The sequence below is a fragment of the Argopecten irradians genome, chromosome 9, assembly GCF_041381155.1.
Source record: "Argopecten irradians isolate NY chromosome 9, Ai_NY, whole genome shotgun sequence".
Taxonomy (NCBI): Eukaryota; Metazoa; Mollusca; class Bivalvia; order Pectinida; family Pectinidae; genus Argopecten; species Argopecten irradians.
Genome location: NC_091142.1, coordinates 18,134,294 through 18,157,492, shown reverse-complemented (window position 1 = coordinate 18,157,492; position 23,199 = coordinate 18,134,294). Strand labels below are relative to the sequence as shown.

Sequence of the window (23,199 nt, the reverse complement as noted above, 5' to 3'; positions counted from 1 at the left end):
GATGATTTTATTTTTATTGGTGAAAATAAATTGCCAATGTATCGAAATTACGAAAATATTGCTAAGAAAAAAAACAACAAAAAACCCTCATAAAACCATAAACCGAAGCTTGGCAGGGCCCAAAAGCGATGCTTATTTTCAATTTTAGAGATTTTAAATCAAGTTTATAAATGATTCATTATTAAAATCTATAATGTAACATCAATCAACGTCATTAGAAATCAATAAAGTAAACATTTCATAGCTTAAGGTTTAAGACCCTGTTTAAACTAGTGATTTTTATGGCTATATATCATTTTTTTTTACATGTAACTTAGTTGATATAAATTGTCTATGCATCCGTCCTAACCTTAGATATTACTGTTGGCTCGTAGATTGTTGTGTTGTTCGTAAATTTGGGCAAACTAAGCAAAAAATGTACACAATTTTTGTTGCAAGTCAACAGGGTTTTGTACATATTTCTGTCACTAAATAACTATGTCATTATGTATACTAGTGTTATAGCATGTAGCAGGAGCGCTGGTTTGACCGGAATCGACTTTACAAAGGCAAGACACATTGAGTCCTTTTTTTACTTTGTCAGGAAAATGGCGGATGTAAATGAAAACATGAAAATATGGTATATACGGGATGTCCAAATTGATAATGTACATTTCCAATGTTAAATTGTCATCTGAAGATAGTGGGAATAATGTTTTTAAGAACAAATGTTTAATTTAAGAGTTTGTTTAGTCCCAAATACAGCACTTTAACATTTTATTTCTCAAAACTAGTCCTCGTATCATGCTTAGTGTTACTAAACGTATATACTAGACGTATATGAGATGATTGAAATGCCTTCCTATATGCTATATTTGCATCTATAATATGATATAATTTACAGCCGCCATTTTCCTGACAAGGTCAAAAAGGACTCGATGTGTATGCCTTTGCAAAATCGAATCCGTTCAAACCACTGCTCGTATTACATGCCATAAACACTTGTTAACATAATGACATGATTATTTAATCTTGGTGACATAAATATGTACTAAACCCTGTGGACATTTTTTGCATATTTTGTCCAAAATTACAAACAACAAAACAATCTACGAGTCAACAGTAATATCTAAGGTTAGGACGGATGCATATATACTTTTTAACAACTAAGTTATGTTCAAGTACACCGAAGAAGTGATATATAGCCATTCAAAAAATCACTAGATTAAACGGGGTCTTAAACTTTAAGATAAAAAAAAATAGATTTCTACGTAATTTGTACTTACAGAAAGAAAAAAAATCAGAAATCAACAAATAACAAAAATAACCGTGAGCTATTCATATGTTTATAGCAAAGGAGATAATTGAAAACAATAATGATTGCAACAATATAATCTTAATACCTACATAAGACACCGGTATTAGTTGGCAACGAACGCATTCATTTATGGAGTACTAGTATACGCTGTCAGAATGAAGATCAATCTTTAAACAAAGAGTCTCTATAGTACTGTAATACAAACATCAGAATGATAGACCATATATTCCGTTGGTAATATGAACATTTAGTGTCTTCAACATGAATAAATAGAGAGTTATTACTATATATTTTTTTACTATATAGCAGGTAATTTTAGTCAATGGTTTCGCGACAATGACTTAAAAATGGAAATTGAAATTACAGCTAATACAACATTTCGCGACATAGCTAAGATATTACATACATGGATGTTTTATCTATCGCGGATCAACGTTTCATTACCAATATGCCAAAAAATTTCGAAAGTATCATTTGCAGACATTGCTAAGAATATCTATTTATTATTTGTTAAGCATTTTTTTTATTTAAAAAATGAAATGATTGATTGCATGCCTTTTGCAAATGAAAGCTTAATTTATTTGACTACTGTGTGTAACAAATGATTGAACTTAGAAAGGGGAACATAATTTATGGGACAACCTGTATTAGGAATACATCTTCACGATATCAGAATTTTATCAAGAGGAATGTGAATATCACATATAGTAATACATATAAAATAATGAATAATGATGAAAACATGGTTCAACAACTTTAAATGAAATCAACAAAAATATTGATGAATAGGAAACGTTAAATGGAACAGAAAAATGGAATGTTCACAATTATTGGAGCATTATTGCAAATTATAATGTAATTTATATAGTACATGTATCTGCTCTATAAAGTAAACACACGAATTTGATATCTTTTAAGAAGCCGAATGGGAATACAAAGGTTTTTCATATATCGTTTAATGTAAACCTTCTACATCTGCTCAATTATGTTGTGATAAGTGTACGAATATGTAAGAAAAGCAAACATTTTCTTCGCCGGATGTTGGACTTCTATAGTCGTATTTTAAGAAAATGAATGTAACAAATTCACTTGCGAGATGGACAACATATACCATCAATGAACTGACACTGACTGGGCATTAAGAAATTATACTGGATATATTAAAGGGACTAAATCATTAGATTTACATAGATTTCTTAGGGTTTTTGACTTCCTACAAACGTTCATATACCTGAAATTAGAAAGTTTTCAAGATTACAACATTTTATATGAAATATTGACAATGTTTATCAACGTCAAAATATCGCCAAACACAACAAGAAACTGTATCTGTCGGCATTGGTTGTTTATAACGGAAAGAACCGAATGCAGCTTTGAGTTCAAAATCGGGTCGCTGAAAATCTCATCCGGCTAATGGATATAGATGTAATAATACCACTATAAGAGGCCACTAATATTTTATGGGTTATATTGGCCTGATCCAGTGTAATAGCCGATACATTTATTGACAAGTAAATCAACATGTACGTTCTATGTGATGGAAATATGACAAGAAGTGAGAGGTATTTACACCCGTTAATTATGTATATATTATACATGTATACAGGTGTACATGTACTTTATTAAGCAAACATATACATTTTACAAAGGTCTACAATTAATATGTAAGGTATATTTTTGCTTTGAATACATAAAAATACACATACAATTTAGATATATAGTTAGGTTGATTTTTTAAAGATGCTCCATCGCTGACAAATGGTATTTTTTCACTATCAAAAACAGGTTCAGACGATTTAATGTTTTTCTTAAGTTACAAAAGTTACGTACTTTACACTATTACCACCATTGAAAAGTTTGAGCTTCTAATTTTACTTCAAGTTAAAAATATGAAAAATATTTAATTGCATCCTGAAGAAAATCCGTGACACTATATCCTATATGGAATGAAGTACTGATTGCGCATGCACCATAATGTTAAAGAATACAATAAGACTTTCAAACAAGAGTTACAACGTGACGTACGTGGGTAATACGTCAATCTTCAATAGGACTTGGAGCTTCTCTGTACGGTACGGTGCTGGTGATTTTGTTAAGTGATTGTCGTATTCGTTTTATAAAACATTCAATTGGAAAAAATTGATTATGTTAAAAATATAATATTTGTTGATTACCACCACCGAGGGATAAATATTATGAACTAGAGCACAGTAACCCATGAAATATCTGTATAATAGGGAATTTCCATTCGACGGATAGAGACTATAACTAGGTATTTATAGGGAATGTCCATTAGACGGATATATATTATAACTAGCTATAGGGCTATAGAAGGAATGTCCATTAGACAGATAGAGACTATAACTAGAGATATATTGGGAATGTCCATTAGACGGATAGACATTATATAAATAAGGATATATAGGGAATTTCAAATATTGATATACAGTGTAATGATAAAAGAAATACATGCACCTCATTAGTCCGCTAAACATGCCTATATTATTAGTTTTTGTTTCCATTTTTCCTTATTATAAAGTCTATATATTCGGCCATTTAAAAAAAAACTAATAATATTGGCAGGTTTAGCGGACTAGTACAAATGTACTTAATATCATGACAAATGTAATAAAATAATGGTAGAAGCAAGTATAAAACCATATAACATAATAAAAACTCTTCTTTATAGCTGCAAAAAGCTGTACAATATATGAATATTAGATTTAACACAGTAATCAGGAACTTGTAGTCGATAAATTGGTGTTTTCAGTCGATAGCAGATATGTCCATTAGACAGATGAGATTTCCTTTGGTGAATATTCCCACATCGCGCATGCACACAGGGATTGTTTACCTCGCCGAAAGATAATAATATGAAACAGTGACTAGGTCGTTTCTATCTATTTTCAGTTTTTTCTCCATTTTGAACAAAATGGTTATACAAACTTTTAAATTTTGTTATTAACACAAAGTACACAACTTTTACAATTATTTTCAGTTCTATAATTCGTTTTATCGTTTATTACATGGTTTTTTTTAACGATTTAGTCCCTTTAACACCATTTTTACCGACTTAAGCCTTCCTTTGCCCGACTGTTCATTTTCATGTACAACATAATTTATACACAATACATCGACTCAAATTATCGGGACTATATCATATGATATAATAAGATTATTCGTAGTTTATCAGAACTCAAATCATATCAACATAGGAAAATCAATACACAGACTGATAGGTCAGTATATATAAATATTTACATATCTTATTTAGCCTTCACATATTTATCAGAGTGTTTACATCAGTATACTGGTATCTATATGCTGTAAACAGTGGATATATTCTCTGTGGGTATGAAGTCGGTCTTCAATCTATTCGTGATGCGACTGGTATTTGTCTATAGTGAAATTATACACATGTATGTAAAAATTGCACGTGTTTATAGGACAGTTCATGGATATATTCGCAATGACATGATGAAAGCGAAATAGACGAACATTTCCACATCGGGAATAATTCCACTTTTACAGTATACAATTTAATTCAAACACAAAACCCTTCTTTCAATAATCAAGAAGCATTCGTGGAGGTTAAGAGCAATTTACATATAACGATTAATACAAGGATTATCAAACTTGAAATAGATTGTTTACATCAATATTCCGATGAGGTTACTTCATTAATTACTTCATCCACCCCTACAATTTCATAATGGACTGGTCTAAACTTTGATTTAGAATATCTTAAATTTGTTTTCAGGGTTGAATCTAAAATCCTGATCCTTATTCCCACTCCGTAATCTATGAAATAAAGTAAGAATGAGAATATGTATTTTGATCAAACTAGATTTAGATAATGTTATCACACATTTTAGAATTAAGAAATAAATCGTTTTATGTATAGAAAAGATTTTAAACTCGACTTGGTGTTTTACACAAAAGGGATTGATAACGTCATAGTATGAGTTTTCATCTACCAAACCATTTATGAGACACACTAAATTTATAACACCACGTCGTAAGTGATGTTTGTTTCTCAATAGTAACTACATTTTATAACCCTGTGCCATTGGATTAAGAATTAATGGCATGGTTTATCAGTTATGTTATAAAATTATTTGTATCTTATTATATACCTCGCATCAGTGTTATATATATATATCAAATTTAAAATCGGAAAATAAGCATTTTCCTAGATCAGAATTATTTTGATTTATGTGATCTCATACAGTCACACAGAAGTCATTACTTTCGTGGATATCGTTCCATCATGGTATACCGTATGTCGTCCATATTAAAATATCCGAACATAAATACAACGATAAACTGATGTTTATGCATTTCAATATTGATACAGTAAATATCTACAGGACACGTAATGACACTTCTCAAATAAAGCTGCCGTGAGCTCTCTGGAGATGTCCATAACATTTGCTACTGTTATCAAAGAATTCCAAGCATACCCAACATATATGCTTTTTACATGACAAACAGTTCATATGGTTGCATCCATCAACCTTTTCTATGGGCATGGCACAGTTTGGACATTTTTTGCGATTCGCTTTGTTTTTTGCTAGCCATCTCCGTATACTTTGGTCATCCTCTTTTTCCGATTTGAACATGGCACATGTGATGCCATCGTGGTACTGTTCGTGACAGCTAGTGCAAATTTTGATGTCACACTCCGGACAAACGAACGATTTCCCGGCCTCCGTTACTCTATAGACAATAGGACAGTCGGGCGTTACGCAAAAGCGGAAGTCTTTCCTGTTTTCTTGAATAAAGCAGCTAACTGACGAATCAGTTAATTCAGATGACTTCATTATACCCATTTTAGACAGGTTGATGATGTCCGGCCAGGTAAAAGGAGTAGAGCAGTCCTCCATTTCGCACTTCATTGGGAAGTCTCTGTTGGTAATGGCCATCTGAACCTGCATCTTAATGCATTCCTTACAATACGGATGACCACAGCACTCCACGCGATACAAATCCTTCTGTGGCACAGGGCAATAACATGTGACGCATTCTGGTTCATCCAATTCGTTTAGACCCTCTGGACAGATTTTCGCTATCCTGTCAGTAATGATTCTTTTTGCCTTAGATATGGCATCATCCTCTCCGATCAATGTAAGTCGGTGGTTCCTTAGATCAACGCGAACAGCAGTTAAGGCCGTCTCCTTGCACAATCCGGACAGGTCAACGCCGTATTCGACAATAATATCCTTCAGGAGACCTTGAGGTTTCCCGTCGCCTTTTAAGTTCATTACATCTGAATTGCCTGTTGACAACTTCACCAGAAATTCGTCTATTTTCTGCTTCGCCTTTTGTCGATTTAGTGCGAGTCCATGAAGAGAGACTGACATCACCCTGTTGTCTGTAGTGATGAGTGTGTCGGTTTGGTGCATTATCTGCTTTAACTTGTTTCGGCCCTCCCATGTAAATAACGACCTAAGCATAGACGGGTCCTCCAATTCGATCACGTCACCTTTTATAATGTCTTGAAACATCTTCCTGGCGTCGACAAGCGTTTCCACGTCGTCTGTGTTAATATCAACGACTCTGTTTTCATTTCGAAGAGCTGTTATCTTCACTCGAACTCCTTCATCTGCTAAGTCATAACTACATGTCTCGAAGTCGTCGGTACACTTCTCATAAATTGCTTTCTGGATGTACAAGGAGCAGTGTAGAATCGGCTTAGCGGAGACTATTTGACCATGCAATTGAAATGAGTGGTCTATTTCCCGGCAGACCCCGTCCCCATCTTCAGGGTTGTCGAATGTAACAAACACAGTGAAGTTGATGTCTGTTTCTCTTACTGGTTTCATGTCAAGTGTGTATGTTCCTCGTGGCACATATCTTTCGATTTCATTACTTAATCGTCTTTTCATCGTGTCTATTACTTCCTTGCTTTCTAAGGGCTTTCTTTCTCTAACGACTGCCACACTTGTAATATCATCATCAGGATCAATGCGCAAGGCAGTTGCTAGACTTTCACGTAAAACATCTTCATTAACCATCTGACTTAAGCCAGCAACAAACACCTTTTCCGGCTGATTCTGTGCAGAACGTGGATATTTGATCCTTGCCAAAGAATTGCCAACTACAATTTGATTTTTACGAACCGCATTGTCAGCATCTATGAAACTAGCAAATGTGACGAAACCGAATTCCCGCGATGGTCTACGTAACCATTGTATTCTAATTTTTATCTTTTCAGATCTGTCACTTGACATTCGCATATTTGGTTTAGCAGAAAGATCTGGGTTTCCTCTCGTTTCCCTAACAGCCTTGACTGCATCTTCGGTTTTGACGTATGTCACCTGTCCCCAAAGCGATGGTGCTTTTTTCTTGTGATGATACATCTTACACTCCTTGATTTCTCCAAATTTACTAAAGTGTTCAAATACGTCCTCGTACTCTAAATCTTGTTTGTTTTTGACATCGCAGTGGATCATCACGACTTTGTACTCATCAGGCATAAATATGGTTTTCACACATCCCCCTGCCCCCAGCAGAGCCCTCACTGATCTGTCAGCCGATCGAATACCAAGTTTTTCTTCTCTTGCGTCAATTAGGAAACCAGTTTTTATTGGCTTTAGCATGTTTTCTAAAGAATCTTTCAGAGTTTCTTTATTCGCCGTTTTGGTGAAAATCTTCAGTTCGCCATTATCGCGATCAGCTTCCACGATAACAACAGATCCGTTACATGTTTGCACCAATTCCTCTTCAAATGCACGGAGGTATGTATATCTTGGTCCGACGACTCTACGGAGGATTTCTGATCCAACGAATTCTCTGCAAACAGGTATGATTCGTTTTGCTTTAGCCTTCTCCAGGTCCACACTTATAAGTCCTTTGGCGATTCCTGTTTTCACCAAGTCCTCACTTACTGGAGTTATTGTCATTGCAAAGTCTCTGGATGTCCTCGTAACTTGGTCAAACACAATCCATTCTGGTTGACTCGCCAATGGGTTCAAAACTGATGACGGATGGACTTCAACTCGCTGATCTTTTGTGACGAGTACATAGCCTGCTTTTGGATGGCCAAGGTAATGGCTTATGTTCTCACAGAAAACACTAAATAAAGGCTGGATAAGTAATGGATCCACCGTTTCTGGATCGGCAAATTTGAACGGGACGCTTGTCTTCATTTCTCTTTTTAGGGTAGTGAGGATTTCATTCACTGTATCTCGCATTCCTTTGATTGTTTTGCCGTTGATCGAGTTTTTATAACACCATTTCCCTTTGGCCTTTTCCGGCTGTTTTGACCATTCCCTAAACACATTTAAGTTTGTTAGCATATCTCCACCATTATGACAAAAAGGGATTTTTCTTAGATCAGCACGTTCTCTCTCCTCCTCTGTTCCGGCGCGGAAGAACATGGAGGATCCGCTGCAAGCTGCAGCAATTACCATTCCTTCAAGGCCCGCTCCAATTTCCAACGCGTTATGAATGAACACGCCGAGTTTGGGATCAAGTGGAAGCTTCGATATCCATTTACCGAGATGTGTGATCTTTCTGTCTGATAATGCCCCGAGATTCTCCAAGGATTCCACAGCACTTTCCATGGATTCTGAAGAAGGTGACATTACAAAATCAAACTCAAGTGGATCAATGTCAAGTTCTATAAGCTTCAACATCGCCTGTCGAAGATTCACTCGTAGAATCTCTGGAACCGTACTATTTTCCATTTTGTCATATTCCTCCTCGGTGTAAAGTCGATAACAAACACCCGGTCCCGTTCTTCCTGCACGACCTTTCCGCTGATTGGCGGAACTTTTTGTAACCGTTGTTAGGTTTAATGTGTTAAGTTTCCGCTTTGCATCGTACCTCATTTCTTTGACTAAGCCAGTGTCAATAACATATCTGATCCCGGGAATGGTAACAGATGTTTCGGCACTGTTTGTAGCAAAGACGATTTTACGTTTGCCTCCTGACAGTGATTCGAATACCTTTCTTTGATCGTCAGCCTGTAGTTTTCCATGAAGTTGTAAACATGCGAAATTTTTATTTCGACCTTTGTTGTAATCATGGAACTTTTCGCAACATTTCTCCGATTCTTGTGGAGAGGTAACAAAGACAAGAATATCGCCTTCAGGTTGTTGGTTATGAACCTCAATTGCTTTCCTCACACAGTCTTCTATGTGGTTCGAAAACGATTCTCTTCCGGGAATGGGATCTTTCCAGATGACATCAACTGGAAACATCCGTCCTGACACTGTGAGGACTGGACATTGACCGAAGAACTCGACAAATACTTCAGGATCAATGGTGGCAGATGTGATTACCACACGAAGGTCTAGGCGGACATCAAGGCAGCTTTTTATCATACCAAGGAGTAGATCAGTGTATATACTTCGCTCGTGTGCTTCGTCAATGATGATACAGGAAAACGACGATAGATTTCTGTCCTTTAAACATTCTTGTAGCAAAATATGATCAGTCATAAAAAGTACTTTTGTCAGAGCTGTTGACTTCTGCTGCATCCCAACCTTATATCCAATAACATGCCCGATTGATGAACCAATTTCACGAGCCACGTGGGTAGCAACATTAATTGCTGCAATTTTTCGAGGTTGGGTACAAGCGATCATTCCTGTATTAGCATATCCGCTTTGATAAAGATATTGGGCCATTTGTGTACTTTTTCCTGACCCAGTTTCTCCTATGACGATCGATACCTGGTTGTTTGTCACAACGTCCAAAACATTCGATCTCCTGGCATACATTGGCAAAGCTTTCTCAAGCCTATTGCATTCCACACCGAATGCTTTCATAATATCAATCACATGTTTCTCACACAACGGAGTGTCTTGTATATCGACAATTTTTTGGTGAGCAGACGCAATAAAATTCTGAAACTCTGTCTTTTGAAGGTCCAACTCTTCAAGCTTATCTTTCAACGCTTTCCGTTCGAAGTCCACAAAAAAGTATTCATTGATTGACAAAAATTTATCTTTTGTTTTCTTCATGCTTTTCAGCTTTTCTGAAACCTGATCCATCTTTGCCTGATGTGTTGTGAGAGACAAATCTGCTCTTCTTGTCATTTCAGCTACATATTTATTGAGAAGAATTTCGTTGTCCTTCTTCGTTGATAGAGCAACTTCGCATGCTTCTTCGAAAGAAAAAAAACAGCAAAGCTTTGTCTCACATTTATTGTTACTTTTTTGAAGCTCGACTTGAAGACGTTGAGCTGCGCGCCGACTTGGACACTGGAGATGAACAATTGTGTTCCCATTGTTGGGATCGATAGTTTGTCCTGTATAGGCAAATTCTATACGATGGCTAAGACGTTGATTAATGTAGCCTTGCATGTCCATATCTGTCTCGTGGGCGGTTTCTGCGAATTTCACAAACAATATTGTAGGTCTAGGTTTCGACCCTCTATCCCATGTTTCTGACGTCAGCATTTGCTTCAAATTATCGGATGAACTGCAACTTTCTTTAGGTCCTTGTTTTAACGACATGTCTTTATTTGATTCTGATGAAGACTTAGGCTGCCGTGTTACATTAGGATCCTTAAATTGATTGCAATCTTGTTCAGGAGTTTGGCTACAAGACAGGCTCCTCTTTGATGCCAAGGAAGAAGTAGAACTCTTATGTCGTGTCGTTTTCCGCGAGTTCTTGGACGGTTTGGAATCTTGTTTAGGATCTTGGCCACACGGAACGTCTTTCGTTTCTTTGGACGATGCTTTAACTTGGTTTGTTTGTGCGTCTTTATATGAATAAAAACAGCTAAGTCTTTTGTCGCATCTACCGTTACTTTTCATCTCGGCCTCAAGGCGCTGAGCAGCACGACGACTAGGACACTCTAGATATATAACAGTGTGCCCAGTGTGTTTGTCGACAGATTGGGTTGTATAGGAGAATTCCATCGGGTGTTGAAGACGCTGTTTCATGAAGTCATGGATGTCTTTCTCTTCAACAGTTTCTGACAATTTCACAGTCAATGTTGTAACTCTAGGTTTTGAATCACCATCTTTAGGACTAGTTGTTTGTTTTTTCCCCTTCAAATCCTTCGATAGTTTGGAGTCTTCTTTAGGATCTTTGCTACACGATTCATCTTTAGGTACTGACGATGGTGACTCTAGTTGTCTTGTTTTCTGATCTTCTGCTAAACTGTCGATAGAAACTGACGAATCACTGATTCTAGAATGTGTCGAGTAATTTAAATCGACTGACCCAATTCTGCAGAACTTGCCTTCTCCATTCCCTTTAATTTCAGACGAGCAGACCCATTCTTCGTCCGTTTCACGTGTAACGTACTTACCATTTGCACTTTGCACATGAGATCGTCTTGTAGGCGTGAGAGATGGAGGAATTTCTCCGGACAAATCTGTAACAAATGGAAGCGTTAATTAGTGGTTTTTTTTATTGCAAGTGGGTTATGCTACCACAAACGACAATATGCATAAGTCTTTAATTAGCTACAGTGGGGCAGTCGACTATAATAATAAATGTAAAAGGTGATAATTTGTAAAATCACACAGTAAAAAAATGGCTCAAAAACAACACTCAGGTATAAGAATGCGAGCATACTTTATCATCAAAAAATCAGAAATTATCTGATAGTCTCATAGCCAGAGATCAATTGCTTGCTTTTATACCCGGTGACAGATTTTGGCATTTATATCCGTACCCAGCAAGCGCCTTGGTTTGATAGATAAAAATATTCCGGTTAGGTCTAGATATTGACTTGACAGGCTCTTGTGAGATAGGTTGGCATCTCCAAATTACATGTACGAATGATCAGACAAACCTGCACTAGATATTGTAACAGGAATAAACCTAAAATGGGATGGTGGATCGCTGTCAACTGGACATTATTTTTTATGGTTTCAGCGGTCATCTTGGACGCTATCTTAAATACTCCATGTTTAAGGATGTGAGCTCCATATCCACCTGGATCTTTTGATATATGCATACGGAAAAGTAATATTCCGCAGATAAATATCTATATCAGTTATTTCTGGGTTAGGTTTAAAATTGCTAATTGGCACCCAGACTACAATTTTATTATGTGAAGATTTACAACTGGTAAACAATGTTAAACAAACCTGATTTATTTTCACGTGGAGCAGCTTGGACATCAACACTTTCCTTCTGCAGCTGTGTGTCGAAATCTTCTGAAGCAGACGACTGATGTGTGTTACATTGGGCCATCCGGAATAAAACGTAGTCCTCCACATCTTTTAAAGATGGCGACTTATTCATTTCCGGTAGGTCTCGTGCTAATAACTTGGGTGCAGTGTTGTCTACGCCAAACCGAGCGTGTTTCACTCCATTTATTTGACTGGAATTGTAGTAGACTTTTGTCGGTATAATTTCCGTTGGCGGGGGGAATTCTTCATTTTCGCTCCACTCATCCTGTGAAGCATAATACATTAACAATATAATAAGTGCACATTTCAAATAATTACAATTGCATATTTGTGGGAAAAAAAGTCTTTACTAGCTAATTGCCAGTGTATATTAGGCAACTTTAGAAACAACAGAAAGCATGAAACACAACAAATTAACTGACAAGAGGCCCATTGGGTCTTTACAATCATCTGAAAATTAACACAATACAATGTAGCCTAATAGATCCCTATCACATTGAATGAAGGTCAAGGTCTTTCATTTGAACAAACTGGGTAGTCCCAGCAAAATACAGGCCCATTATCAGGTCTCTAGAGCTAAAGTCTCTCTTCCCGGGACGTTGTACATCTATATATGGAGTTCACCGTTACTATTCAAACATATACATGTAGTATAACGATGCCTTGAAATGGAAATTTAATTTAAAGATTTAAGTGAAAGTTAGCTATATATAACTTGATAATTTGATTGACCAATGTGCATATGTCTTCAGGCAGTTGATTCAGGAACATCGTCTAAGAATTAAGCCCATATAGGAAGTCAGTTCATAACTAGGAAGTTGTTATTGAATCATTGCCTGACATAATTTTAGGAAATCGTGACCTTTACGCCATTCCTGCTTCCTGGTATCGAATATATAAGAGACACGAGATATTCTTTAAAAACACTCCATAGACACTCTACACTCCATAGACACTCCACTCTACACTCTACACACTCTACACTCCATAGACACTACACTCTACACTCTACACACTCTACACTCCACAGACACTCCGGACACAACATACACTACAGACATGGCACACTTCACACCAGGACACTTATGAAGATACCAACACTAGGAAGCATGGAAATAATTTTGTACATGTATTTTAGTAGACGGAGAAGTTATGATTGTAATTCCCGTCAGGATGTATATAGGACTTTATGGTCCTTTTTTAAAGAAAAAGTCATTTCGTTATACTGATGCCGTGACAATGCGATGGAATCTTGGGTTCCGCGGATATCACCAACGGAGCTACGCCACTATACGATCATCAGTGCCACAATTGCAAGAACACAGCCACCCAAACCCATCACCACAAACCACACAATGAACGAAACAAGAGGAACCAAAATGCAGAGACCACCAACAACACCCTACTGACCACTACACATCCAGCGCCGTGAATGAGCCATCAAGTTAAAAGACAGAAGATCGAAGACAGAAGACAAACAAAAATGAACTGTAATTTCTTCTTAAAAATTTGGACATTTATAAATGTGTTTTTATATATTGGAACTTACTTTTTGGTAATGTATAGAGTTTAATTGTTTTCTAAACTGATATAATTATACATTTTTTTTAAATTAGTTTCCATCTAAATATCATAAGTTTTAAGGTACAACGTATAAGTAAATGTATTATTATATTTTCTTTTACATACATATAACAGGATGATAATTGTTCTAAGCGAAATGTTATGTAGTAATGTAATACATTTTTTTAATTCAATGTGGTAAATATAATTTACTGCATTACACTTAAATATTTAATATTACCATACTATCAATTTCATTTTAAATTTTTTTTCCTGAGCTAACAGATTTTTGAGATTTTTGGATAAATAATGTTTTGTTCATTTCATTTCTATTAATATGTTCATGACTTGTGCTGTTCATTTATGTCATTCACAGAGAAAGTTCCTCAACATACCTTTTTGTTTTAAATCATTATTTTTCATTTACACGAATACATTTTTACCAATATATATTTAAACGTCTGGTTTGTTCTGCTGACATGGTTAACATGCAGTATTAAAATGTAAATTGGAACAATCAGTATGTCTTGAGAACAATAGGGTGGTGAGGTATCTCATTAAGACCCATTGTCTCGTTATTTATGACATTTTCACGTTTATATATATTATTTCACGTTGGGAGGAATATCCGATGCAGTTCAATGCCGGGCTAACACAAGTTTTTATGTTTCTCTCAAGGTTTACATACACAAATACACAATAATGGAACTTTCTTTACAAAATGACTTTCATTTCATTTTTATTATTAAAGATATCAGCTTTATTTGGAAAGCGATATTTCATCCGTTTGTTTTTAAGACGATTCAACGTTAAATTCAAACAATATTTTTTTTTTCTCATTAACGTCATTTTTTATACAGCACAAGTCTTATCAGTACTAGATCAGGATAATTGATTTTATTTTTCTTTTGGATTTAATAACTATTTACAATTGATTTTTATTTTGCTTACGAACTGTTATCATCCTATATTTTACAAAATCAAAACATTTCAATATGGAACAATAACGTTATTCATTTCAGTTAACACATTTTGTAATGGTTGGTCAGGTATCTGCCTGAAGACATATCTGCTTCCGCTTTGACAAATTGTGCCCCAGGTCAAAAAACACTTATAGATATCTTATTAATATATATTTGATAATTACGGTAGCTTAACTGTTCATATTAACAGTACAATTTTTTAAAAAGTTTTATAACATTTTATTTTTAAATTTCTAATACACGTTACATCTTACTTTAAAAAAAAAACCTCATCCAAGTCGCATTAATTTTTTTACAATGACTTGTTCATGATTATGCTGTTTTTATATACTTAATATTTCATATGGAAGTTCTTTAACAATTTATACCTTACTTTTTTTGTTGACACGTATACACATTTTACATATTATATATACTTATGGGAAGTTTCTCTCACGTGCTAATGCATGGAGAATGAAACGTATTTATAAACTTCCCATTTTTTATGTTAGAGGCGGAGTAGTGATGTGATATAACACACACATTTAATTGTTGTTGCTCCGACGTTCTAATAACATATCACGCACAATTCACAACATTTTTTTTACACAATAACAAAGAACTTCCAATTTCATTTTCATTTGTTCCTTCTGATAACAGCATATCATGAACCTTAAAAGTCATACAGAAGTTAGGATTTTTTTTATTGATAACATCATTAATTTTACATACCACTTATATATCATCAACATATGTCAAGTCCAAAACATCATTGTTACATTGTACATTTACCCGAAAATTTATTTTAATGTGTTTTGTTGAAATATTTACATTGTATGGCAAAAGAATAGTGTACAGTTATGTTAATTTTGACAATATCTCTTCTTTTTTTTGCACATTTCACAGTGAACTTGATGTTTTTAGTATAAAACGATGCCTTAATATGGAAATTTAATTTTACTTTTGTAGCATAATGATTTCAAATTTTAGCTAATTTGAAATCATATATGAGTATATGGCGAATGTAGTATAACGATGCCTTGAAATGGAAATTTAATTTAAAGATTTAAGTGAAAGTAAGCTATATATAACTTGATAATTTGATTGACCAATGTGCATATGTCTTCAGGCAGTTGATTCAGGAACATCGTCTAAGAATTAAGCCCATATAGGAAGTCAGTTCATAACTAGGAAGTTGTTATTGAATCATTGCCTGACATAATTTTAGGAAATCGTGACCTTTACGCCATTCCTGCTTCCTGGTATCGAATATATAAGAGACACGAGATATTCTTTAAACACACACTCTACACTCCATAGACACCCGAAAGACACCCCACAGACACTCCGGACACAACATACACTACAAACATGACACACTTCACACCAGGACACCTATGACGAAACCAACACTAGGAAGCATGGAAATAATTTTGTACATGTATTTTAGTAGACGGAGAAGTTATGATTGTAATTCCCGTCAGGATGTATAGGACTATATGGTCCTTTATTCTCTACTAAGTATATATATGGAACTAAGTATATATATGGAACCAAATAAAAAACTATTTAAACAACTGAAAGTCAACAATGCGATGTAATCTTGGGTTCCGCGGATATCACCAACGGAGCTACGCCACTATACGATCATCAGTGCCACAATTGCAAGAACACAGCCACCCAAACCCATCACCACAAACCACACAATGAACGAAACAAGAGGAACCAAAATGCAGAGACCACCAACAACACCCTACTGACCACTACACATCCAGCGCCGTGAATGAGCCATCAAGTTAAAAGACAGAAGATCGAAGACAGAAGACAAACAAAAATGAACTGTAATTTCTTCTTAAAAATTTGGACATTTATAAATGTGTTTTTATATATTGGAACTTACTTTTTGGTAATGTATAGAGTTTAATTGTTTTCTAAACTGATATAATTATACATTTTTTTTTAAATTAGTTTCCATCTAAATATCATAAGATCGCTTTTAAGGTACAACGTATAAGTAAATGTATTATTATATTTTCTTTTACATACATATAACAGGATGATAATTGTTCTAAGCGAAACGTTATGTTGTAATGTAATACATTTTTTTAATTCAATGTGGTAAATATAATTTACTGCATTACACTTAAATATTTAATATTACCATACTATCAATTTCAATTTAAATTTTTTTTCCTGACTAACAGATTTTTGAGATTTTGGATAAATAATGTTTTGTTCATTTCATTTCTATTAAATGCTCATGACTTGTGCTGTTCATTTATTGTCATTCACAGAGAAAGTTCCACAACATACCTTTTTGTTTAAATCATTATTTTTCATTTACACGAATACATTTTTTACCAATATATATTTAAACGTCTAGGTTTGTTCTGCTGACATGGTTAACATGCAGTATTAAAATGTAAATTGGAACAATCAGTATGTCTTGAGAACAAATAGGGTGGTGAGGTATCTCAATTAAGACCCATTGTCTCGTTATTTATGACATTTTTCACGTTTATATATTATTTCACTTGGGAGGAATATCCGATGCAGTTCAATGCCGGGCTAACACAAGTTTTTATGTTTCTCTCAAGGTTTACATAACACAAATACACAATAATGGAACTTTCTTTTACAAAATGACTTCATTTCATTTTTATTATTAAAGATATCAGCATTATATTTGGAAAGCGATCTTTCATCCGTTTGTTTTTAAGACGATTCAAAACGTTAAATTCAAACACAATATTTTTTTTTTCTCATTAACGTCATTTTTTATACAAGCACAAGTCTTATCAGTACTAGATCAGGATAATGATTTTATTTAATAACTTTACATTGATTTTTGGATTTTTTCTTACGAACTGTTATGCATAACTATTTTACAATTGAAAAACTTTTTATTTGCTTACGAACTTTATCATCCTATATTTTACAAAATCAAAACATTTCAATATGGAACAATTACGTTATTCATTTCAGTTAACACATTTTGTAATGGTTGGTCAGGTATCTGCCTGAAGACATATCTGCTTCCGCTTTGACAAATTGTGCCCCAGGTCAAAAAACACTTATAGATATCTTATTAATATATATTTGATAATTACGGTAGCTTAACTGTTCATATTAACAGTACAATTTTTCAAAAAGTTTTTAAACATTTTATTTTTAAATTTCTAATACACGTTACATCTTACTTTTAAAAAAAACCTCATCCAAGTCGCATTAATTTTTTTACAATGACTTGTTCATGATTATGCTGTTTTTATATACTTAATATTTCATATGGAAGTTCTTTAACAATTTATACCTTACTTTTTTTGTTGACACGTATACACATTTTACATATTATATATACTTATGGGAAGTTTCTCTCACGTGCTAATGCATGGAGAATGAAACGTATTTAACTTCCCATTTTTTTTGTTAGAGGCGGAGTAGTGATGTGATATAACACACACATTTAATTGTTGTTGCTCCGACGTTCTAATAACATATCACACACAATTCACAACACTTTTTTTACACAATAACAAAGAACTTCCAATTTCATTTTCATTTGTTCCTTCTGATAACAGCATATCATGAACCTTAAAAGTCATACAGAAGTTAGGATTTTTTTTATTGATAACATCATTAATTTACATACCACTTAATATCATCAACATATGTCAATCCAAACATCATTGTTACATTGTACATTTACCCGAAAATTTATTTTAATGTGTTTTGTTGAAATATTTACATTGTATGGCAAAAGAATAGTGTACAGTTATGTTAATTTTGACAATATCTTCTTTTTTTTGCACATTTCACAGTGAACTTGATGTTTTTAGTATAAACGATGCCTTAATATGGAAATTTAATTTTACTTTTGTAGCATAATGATTTCAAATTTTAGCTAATTTGAAATCATATATGAGTATATGGCGAATGTAGTATAACGATGCCTTGAAATGGAAATTTAATTTAAAGATTTAAGTGAAAGTAAGCTATATATAACTTGATAATTTGATTGACCAATGTGCATATGTCTTCAGGCAGTTGATTCAGGAACATCGTCTAAGAATTAAGCCCATATAGGAAGTCAGTTCATAACTAGGAAGTTGTTATTGAATCATTGCCTGACATAATTTTAGGAAATCGTGACCTTTACGCCATTCCTGCTTCCTGGTATCGAATATATAAGAGACACGAGATATTCTTTAAACACACTCTACACTCCATAGACACCCGAAAGACACCCCACAGACACTCCGGACACAACATACACTACAAACATGACACACTTCACACCAGGACACCTATGACGAAACCAACACTAGGAAGCATGGAAATAATTTTGTACATGTATTTTAGTAGACGGAGAAGTTATGATTGTAATTCCCGTCAGGATGTATAGGACTATATGGTCCTTTATTCACTGTACTAAGTATATATATGGAACCAAATAAAAACTATGCAACGCCTCCATCATCATTCAACTACGATATGAACATCTGTAAAGAAAAGGCATTTCATTATATACATCTGTGGACTTTTTATAGCCGGCCAATAAGATTACAGCCGAAGCCTCACTCATGCATATTATATCAGCCACGAAACCAGTATGCATTTTTAATTAGATGGCTTCAAGATGTTTGTCATAATGGGGCTCTTTTCAACGGTAGTAACCGTTTTTATGACGATGTACTAGAAATATGTTTTTATAGCCGCTAAAGGTAGGCGGGTTAGAAATTTGGAGTCTAAGGCTTTCTTTCCACCCTTCTCGTATATAGTACCATGTAGAGTATGATTTTTATCGTTTTTTTTTATCTAGACCTCTTAAACGTCTAAAAATGGTCTTAGGGCACTCTGATGGGTCCATGATTCTATAATCTGTAACTAATTCTCAGATCCCTGTGGTCATATTATGTAATTGTGTTCGTTATGTTTGTCTTGATAAAGGGGCAGATCGCTTTGAAAATTTGACAATTTTTTGTCCACACGGTTGGAATTACTTCTTTGTCCCATATTTACCATTTGAAGTAATTCGTATCCAACAGACGTACGTTTGACGGGATCCCGTGTCATCTGGAAAATCATGTTGATATTACTTCTTTGACCCTTATACATGTATAATGTGTGCTCCAATTTTATAATAATTATCACAAATCAATGTTAATTTTTTGTTTCGGAAATAGAATAAACATCGAAAAAAATTATGTTTAATTTCCCTTTTTTTATCTTCATAATCACTTTTATGATGTTTTTATTAGCTAAGATAAAAGACACCGCGCGGCTGAACTGAAAGTAAACAATGCGCATGCTTACGTCCTTGGTTAAGTCAGGACTAACTTTAGTCCAAATCTTAGTCCGTTGCCAACTTACGACCGGTCGTAGGCTGCTTGACGAAACGGAAATAAGTACCGACTATCTTTTAGACTAAATCGCTTAGTCGGACCTACGTTAGGCCAAAAGTTAGTCCCTTTAGTGAAACACAGACCTGCGCCGTACTTGCCCAAAACCCAGTGTGACTTATCCTTCCCTATATACGTCCTTGTTTGAGACTGACAGCCTGATCTATTATATGTAGCCGAAAACGAAAGATAAAATACAGCCTACACAGAGGAATTCAATAACAGAAATTAAATGATCGTAAAAGCTGGTATTCATACGACACACAACGTACCAACGTGTCATTTAAAATCTCGATATATTGCACTGCACTTCTTTTGTAAACGAGATATATTTAAACCATTCGTCATGCAGTAGTGCATCACGTGAAGTTTGATATCGATCAGTTATTCGGCCTAACATACAGGTTTATATTGCACAGGTAGACACATGGATGTCTGACTATATTTAGACAGCGGCCAGGTAACCACCTGCACTATACATGTATGTATACGTAAACTGATCGAGTTTACAAAAAGGAACTGGTTTTATTGTAGATAGTAGAATGGTTTACGTTCAAAACCAAGTTCATTGTAGTAAATAATGAATTCATATAGACTAAAAAATTGTGCCGAATAATCATTTAGAACAGTACGTGTATACATGCATTGTACGTACATGTACATATAAGCTTTTATATGTGCATTACGAATATTCAAAGGTAGCTATATCATGAGTTAACTTTAACGCTAGACTAAGTCCAGGGTCAGTTAATATGTTCCATACATACTGTACTACAAATAGTCAACTCTATCACATTCAGAATATGAAAGAATAGAAAATAGAGCTTGTAGAGTATAACACACCATTGTGTTTTATATGGCCGACTGAGCACTAATATATATATTGTTGACTTTTTATCTATACATGTGAAGACATGAATGCATCAAAACCAAATAGTAGTTGAGATTCTAGAATTTTACGCTGTTATGAATGTTTTCAATACCTTGATCAAATACGGACAGCCGACTATATCACACTGAATCTCAGAAATAACACTAAATAAACAAGCCTTACTGATGTACAATGTACAGAAGAAAAAAAAACCTTGATGAATAGTAATGATTTGACTACCTACCACCAGATCTGTAACTATTCTTCGATAGTCCGAACATATTTCAGACATCTGGCAGTGCTCTCAACCTCTCCGTGCCAAAACCGATACTACAAATACTATATTACATAGAGCATACGTGTACTTTCGTTTTACTGAATAATTCTCGGAACCAGAGTAGTATTACAAAAAAGAAAACGTACGGATCAGTATTTCCGGAAATATTAGCTGATTACGTTCTTCTGAATAGATTATTATTCCTTTGATAGTAAATAACGTGTTGTTTATGCTCTCTTATACTGTAGTACATTATAACTTATATGAGCTACGTACGGTATTCGTGTTTGTTGTCATGTTTATAAAAAAAAACGTTTGCGGAAGGTAAAGTTTACAATATTATTAATCATAAATATGTAATGCTATACAATTAAATAAAATGACTTAATTTTTGACCGATGCTGTTTCTTTCTTTCGGGAAATCGTGAAAAGATGCGAGCACCTGGCAAGCTATCGCTTACGAGTGCCACACACATATATTTCCATTTTGAGTGTTTCGTCACTACATGAATCAACCAACATACGAAAACAAATATTTGCCTATGAAAACACTATGAATACACTATGAATACACTTCTCGTGCATCGATCAGCTGATTAAACAATACGGCAATTTCATATCAATGAAAAATAGTCCCCGCAATATTTTTCTTAGATGAACCTGCATTGACACAACTTCGAAGAAAGCAAGTAATAAATCTCCAATTTATTTACATCATTACCGTTTCAAAATCATTGTGACGTCACAATATCAAGATTACGTCACGTTTGGCGCTTAGGCGGCCTCTCAAGCTCTGTCAAGATTTATTACACATAGACTGGATTTTTCTCTCTTTGTCATTTGTACTTACGCGTTATATCTTGTAGAAATACGTAGAGAATGAAAGAAAGAAAGAACGAGAAAGAGAAAAGAGAAATAAATGCTGGTTTTAACTGAAATATGTCCTATTACTAGCAGTGGCGTAGCGCCCGTGCATGCTTGCATATGCTCAAGCATGCAAAAATTAATCTGACTTACATTTTTGAACAGTCAGAAAAAACACAACATTTGAATACACGTGACGCTGCAGAATATAAATTATGTATAAATACATATGATATGCCCAACTGAATGCCTAACATAACTTTGTGCACATTTGAAAGACTTGAAGATTGGCCATTCTGGAAATTTATTAGAATAGTCTATATATTTCCGGTTACCAAGTTGTTAAATATGTTTGAATTTTGTCGAAGACAATATTAGACTTAAACTAAAGAAGAAGACTTCTTCACCAAAATCCCTCAAGCAATTGTGGATTTTGAATCGGGAAACACTTACGAATACCAAAATAAACAACATCGCATGAAAAGTTAGAAATATTCTAAAAACATATAATTATCTTAAAAATGATAGCAAAACAACTTAATTAAAGCAATTTGATTTAAAAAAATGATTTCTGGTGTCACGAAATAGTTTACTTTTATTTTGTCGAATATGAACAGATTTTTGATTTAGAAAAGAATTTTTGTTGTTGTAATTGTTAGAAATAGAACAGAATAAGTAGAAAAATAGGTCATTAATACAATATTTTTTTTTTATTGAGGTGGTCGAGGACTGGTCCCTTCTTACGCAATTTCCACCATTTTGACAGTGGTCTTTGACTCGCTGTCATAAACAAACCAACACGTAAACTTAATTTTAATTTTGTTTAAAATATTCTCCATAAGTTTTTCACTAGTTAAAATA

The 23,199-nt window shown here is 34.4% G+C and overlaps 1 protein-coding gene across 1 annotated transcript; it reads right to left on the bottom strand.

Moving 5' to 3' along the window:
* On the bottom strand, positions 1 to 21,569 carry LOC138331683 (uncharacterized). The gene is made up of 3 exons (XM_069279418.1): positions 21,442 to 21,569; positions 12,355 to 12,664; positions 1 to 11,633 (listed from the first exon to the last, which is right to left on the bottom strand). The coding sequence occupies exons 1-3, from the start codon at positions 21,487 to 21,489 to the stop codon at positions 5,686 to 5,688; spliced, it is 6,306 nt and encodes a 2,101-aa protein (XP_069135519.1). The 5' UTR covers positions 21,490 to 21,569; the 3' UTR covers positions 1 to 5,685.
* Between the last annotated feature and the right edge of the window lie 1,630 nt (positions 21,570 to 23,199).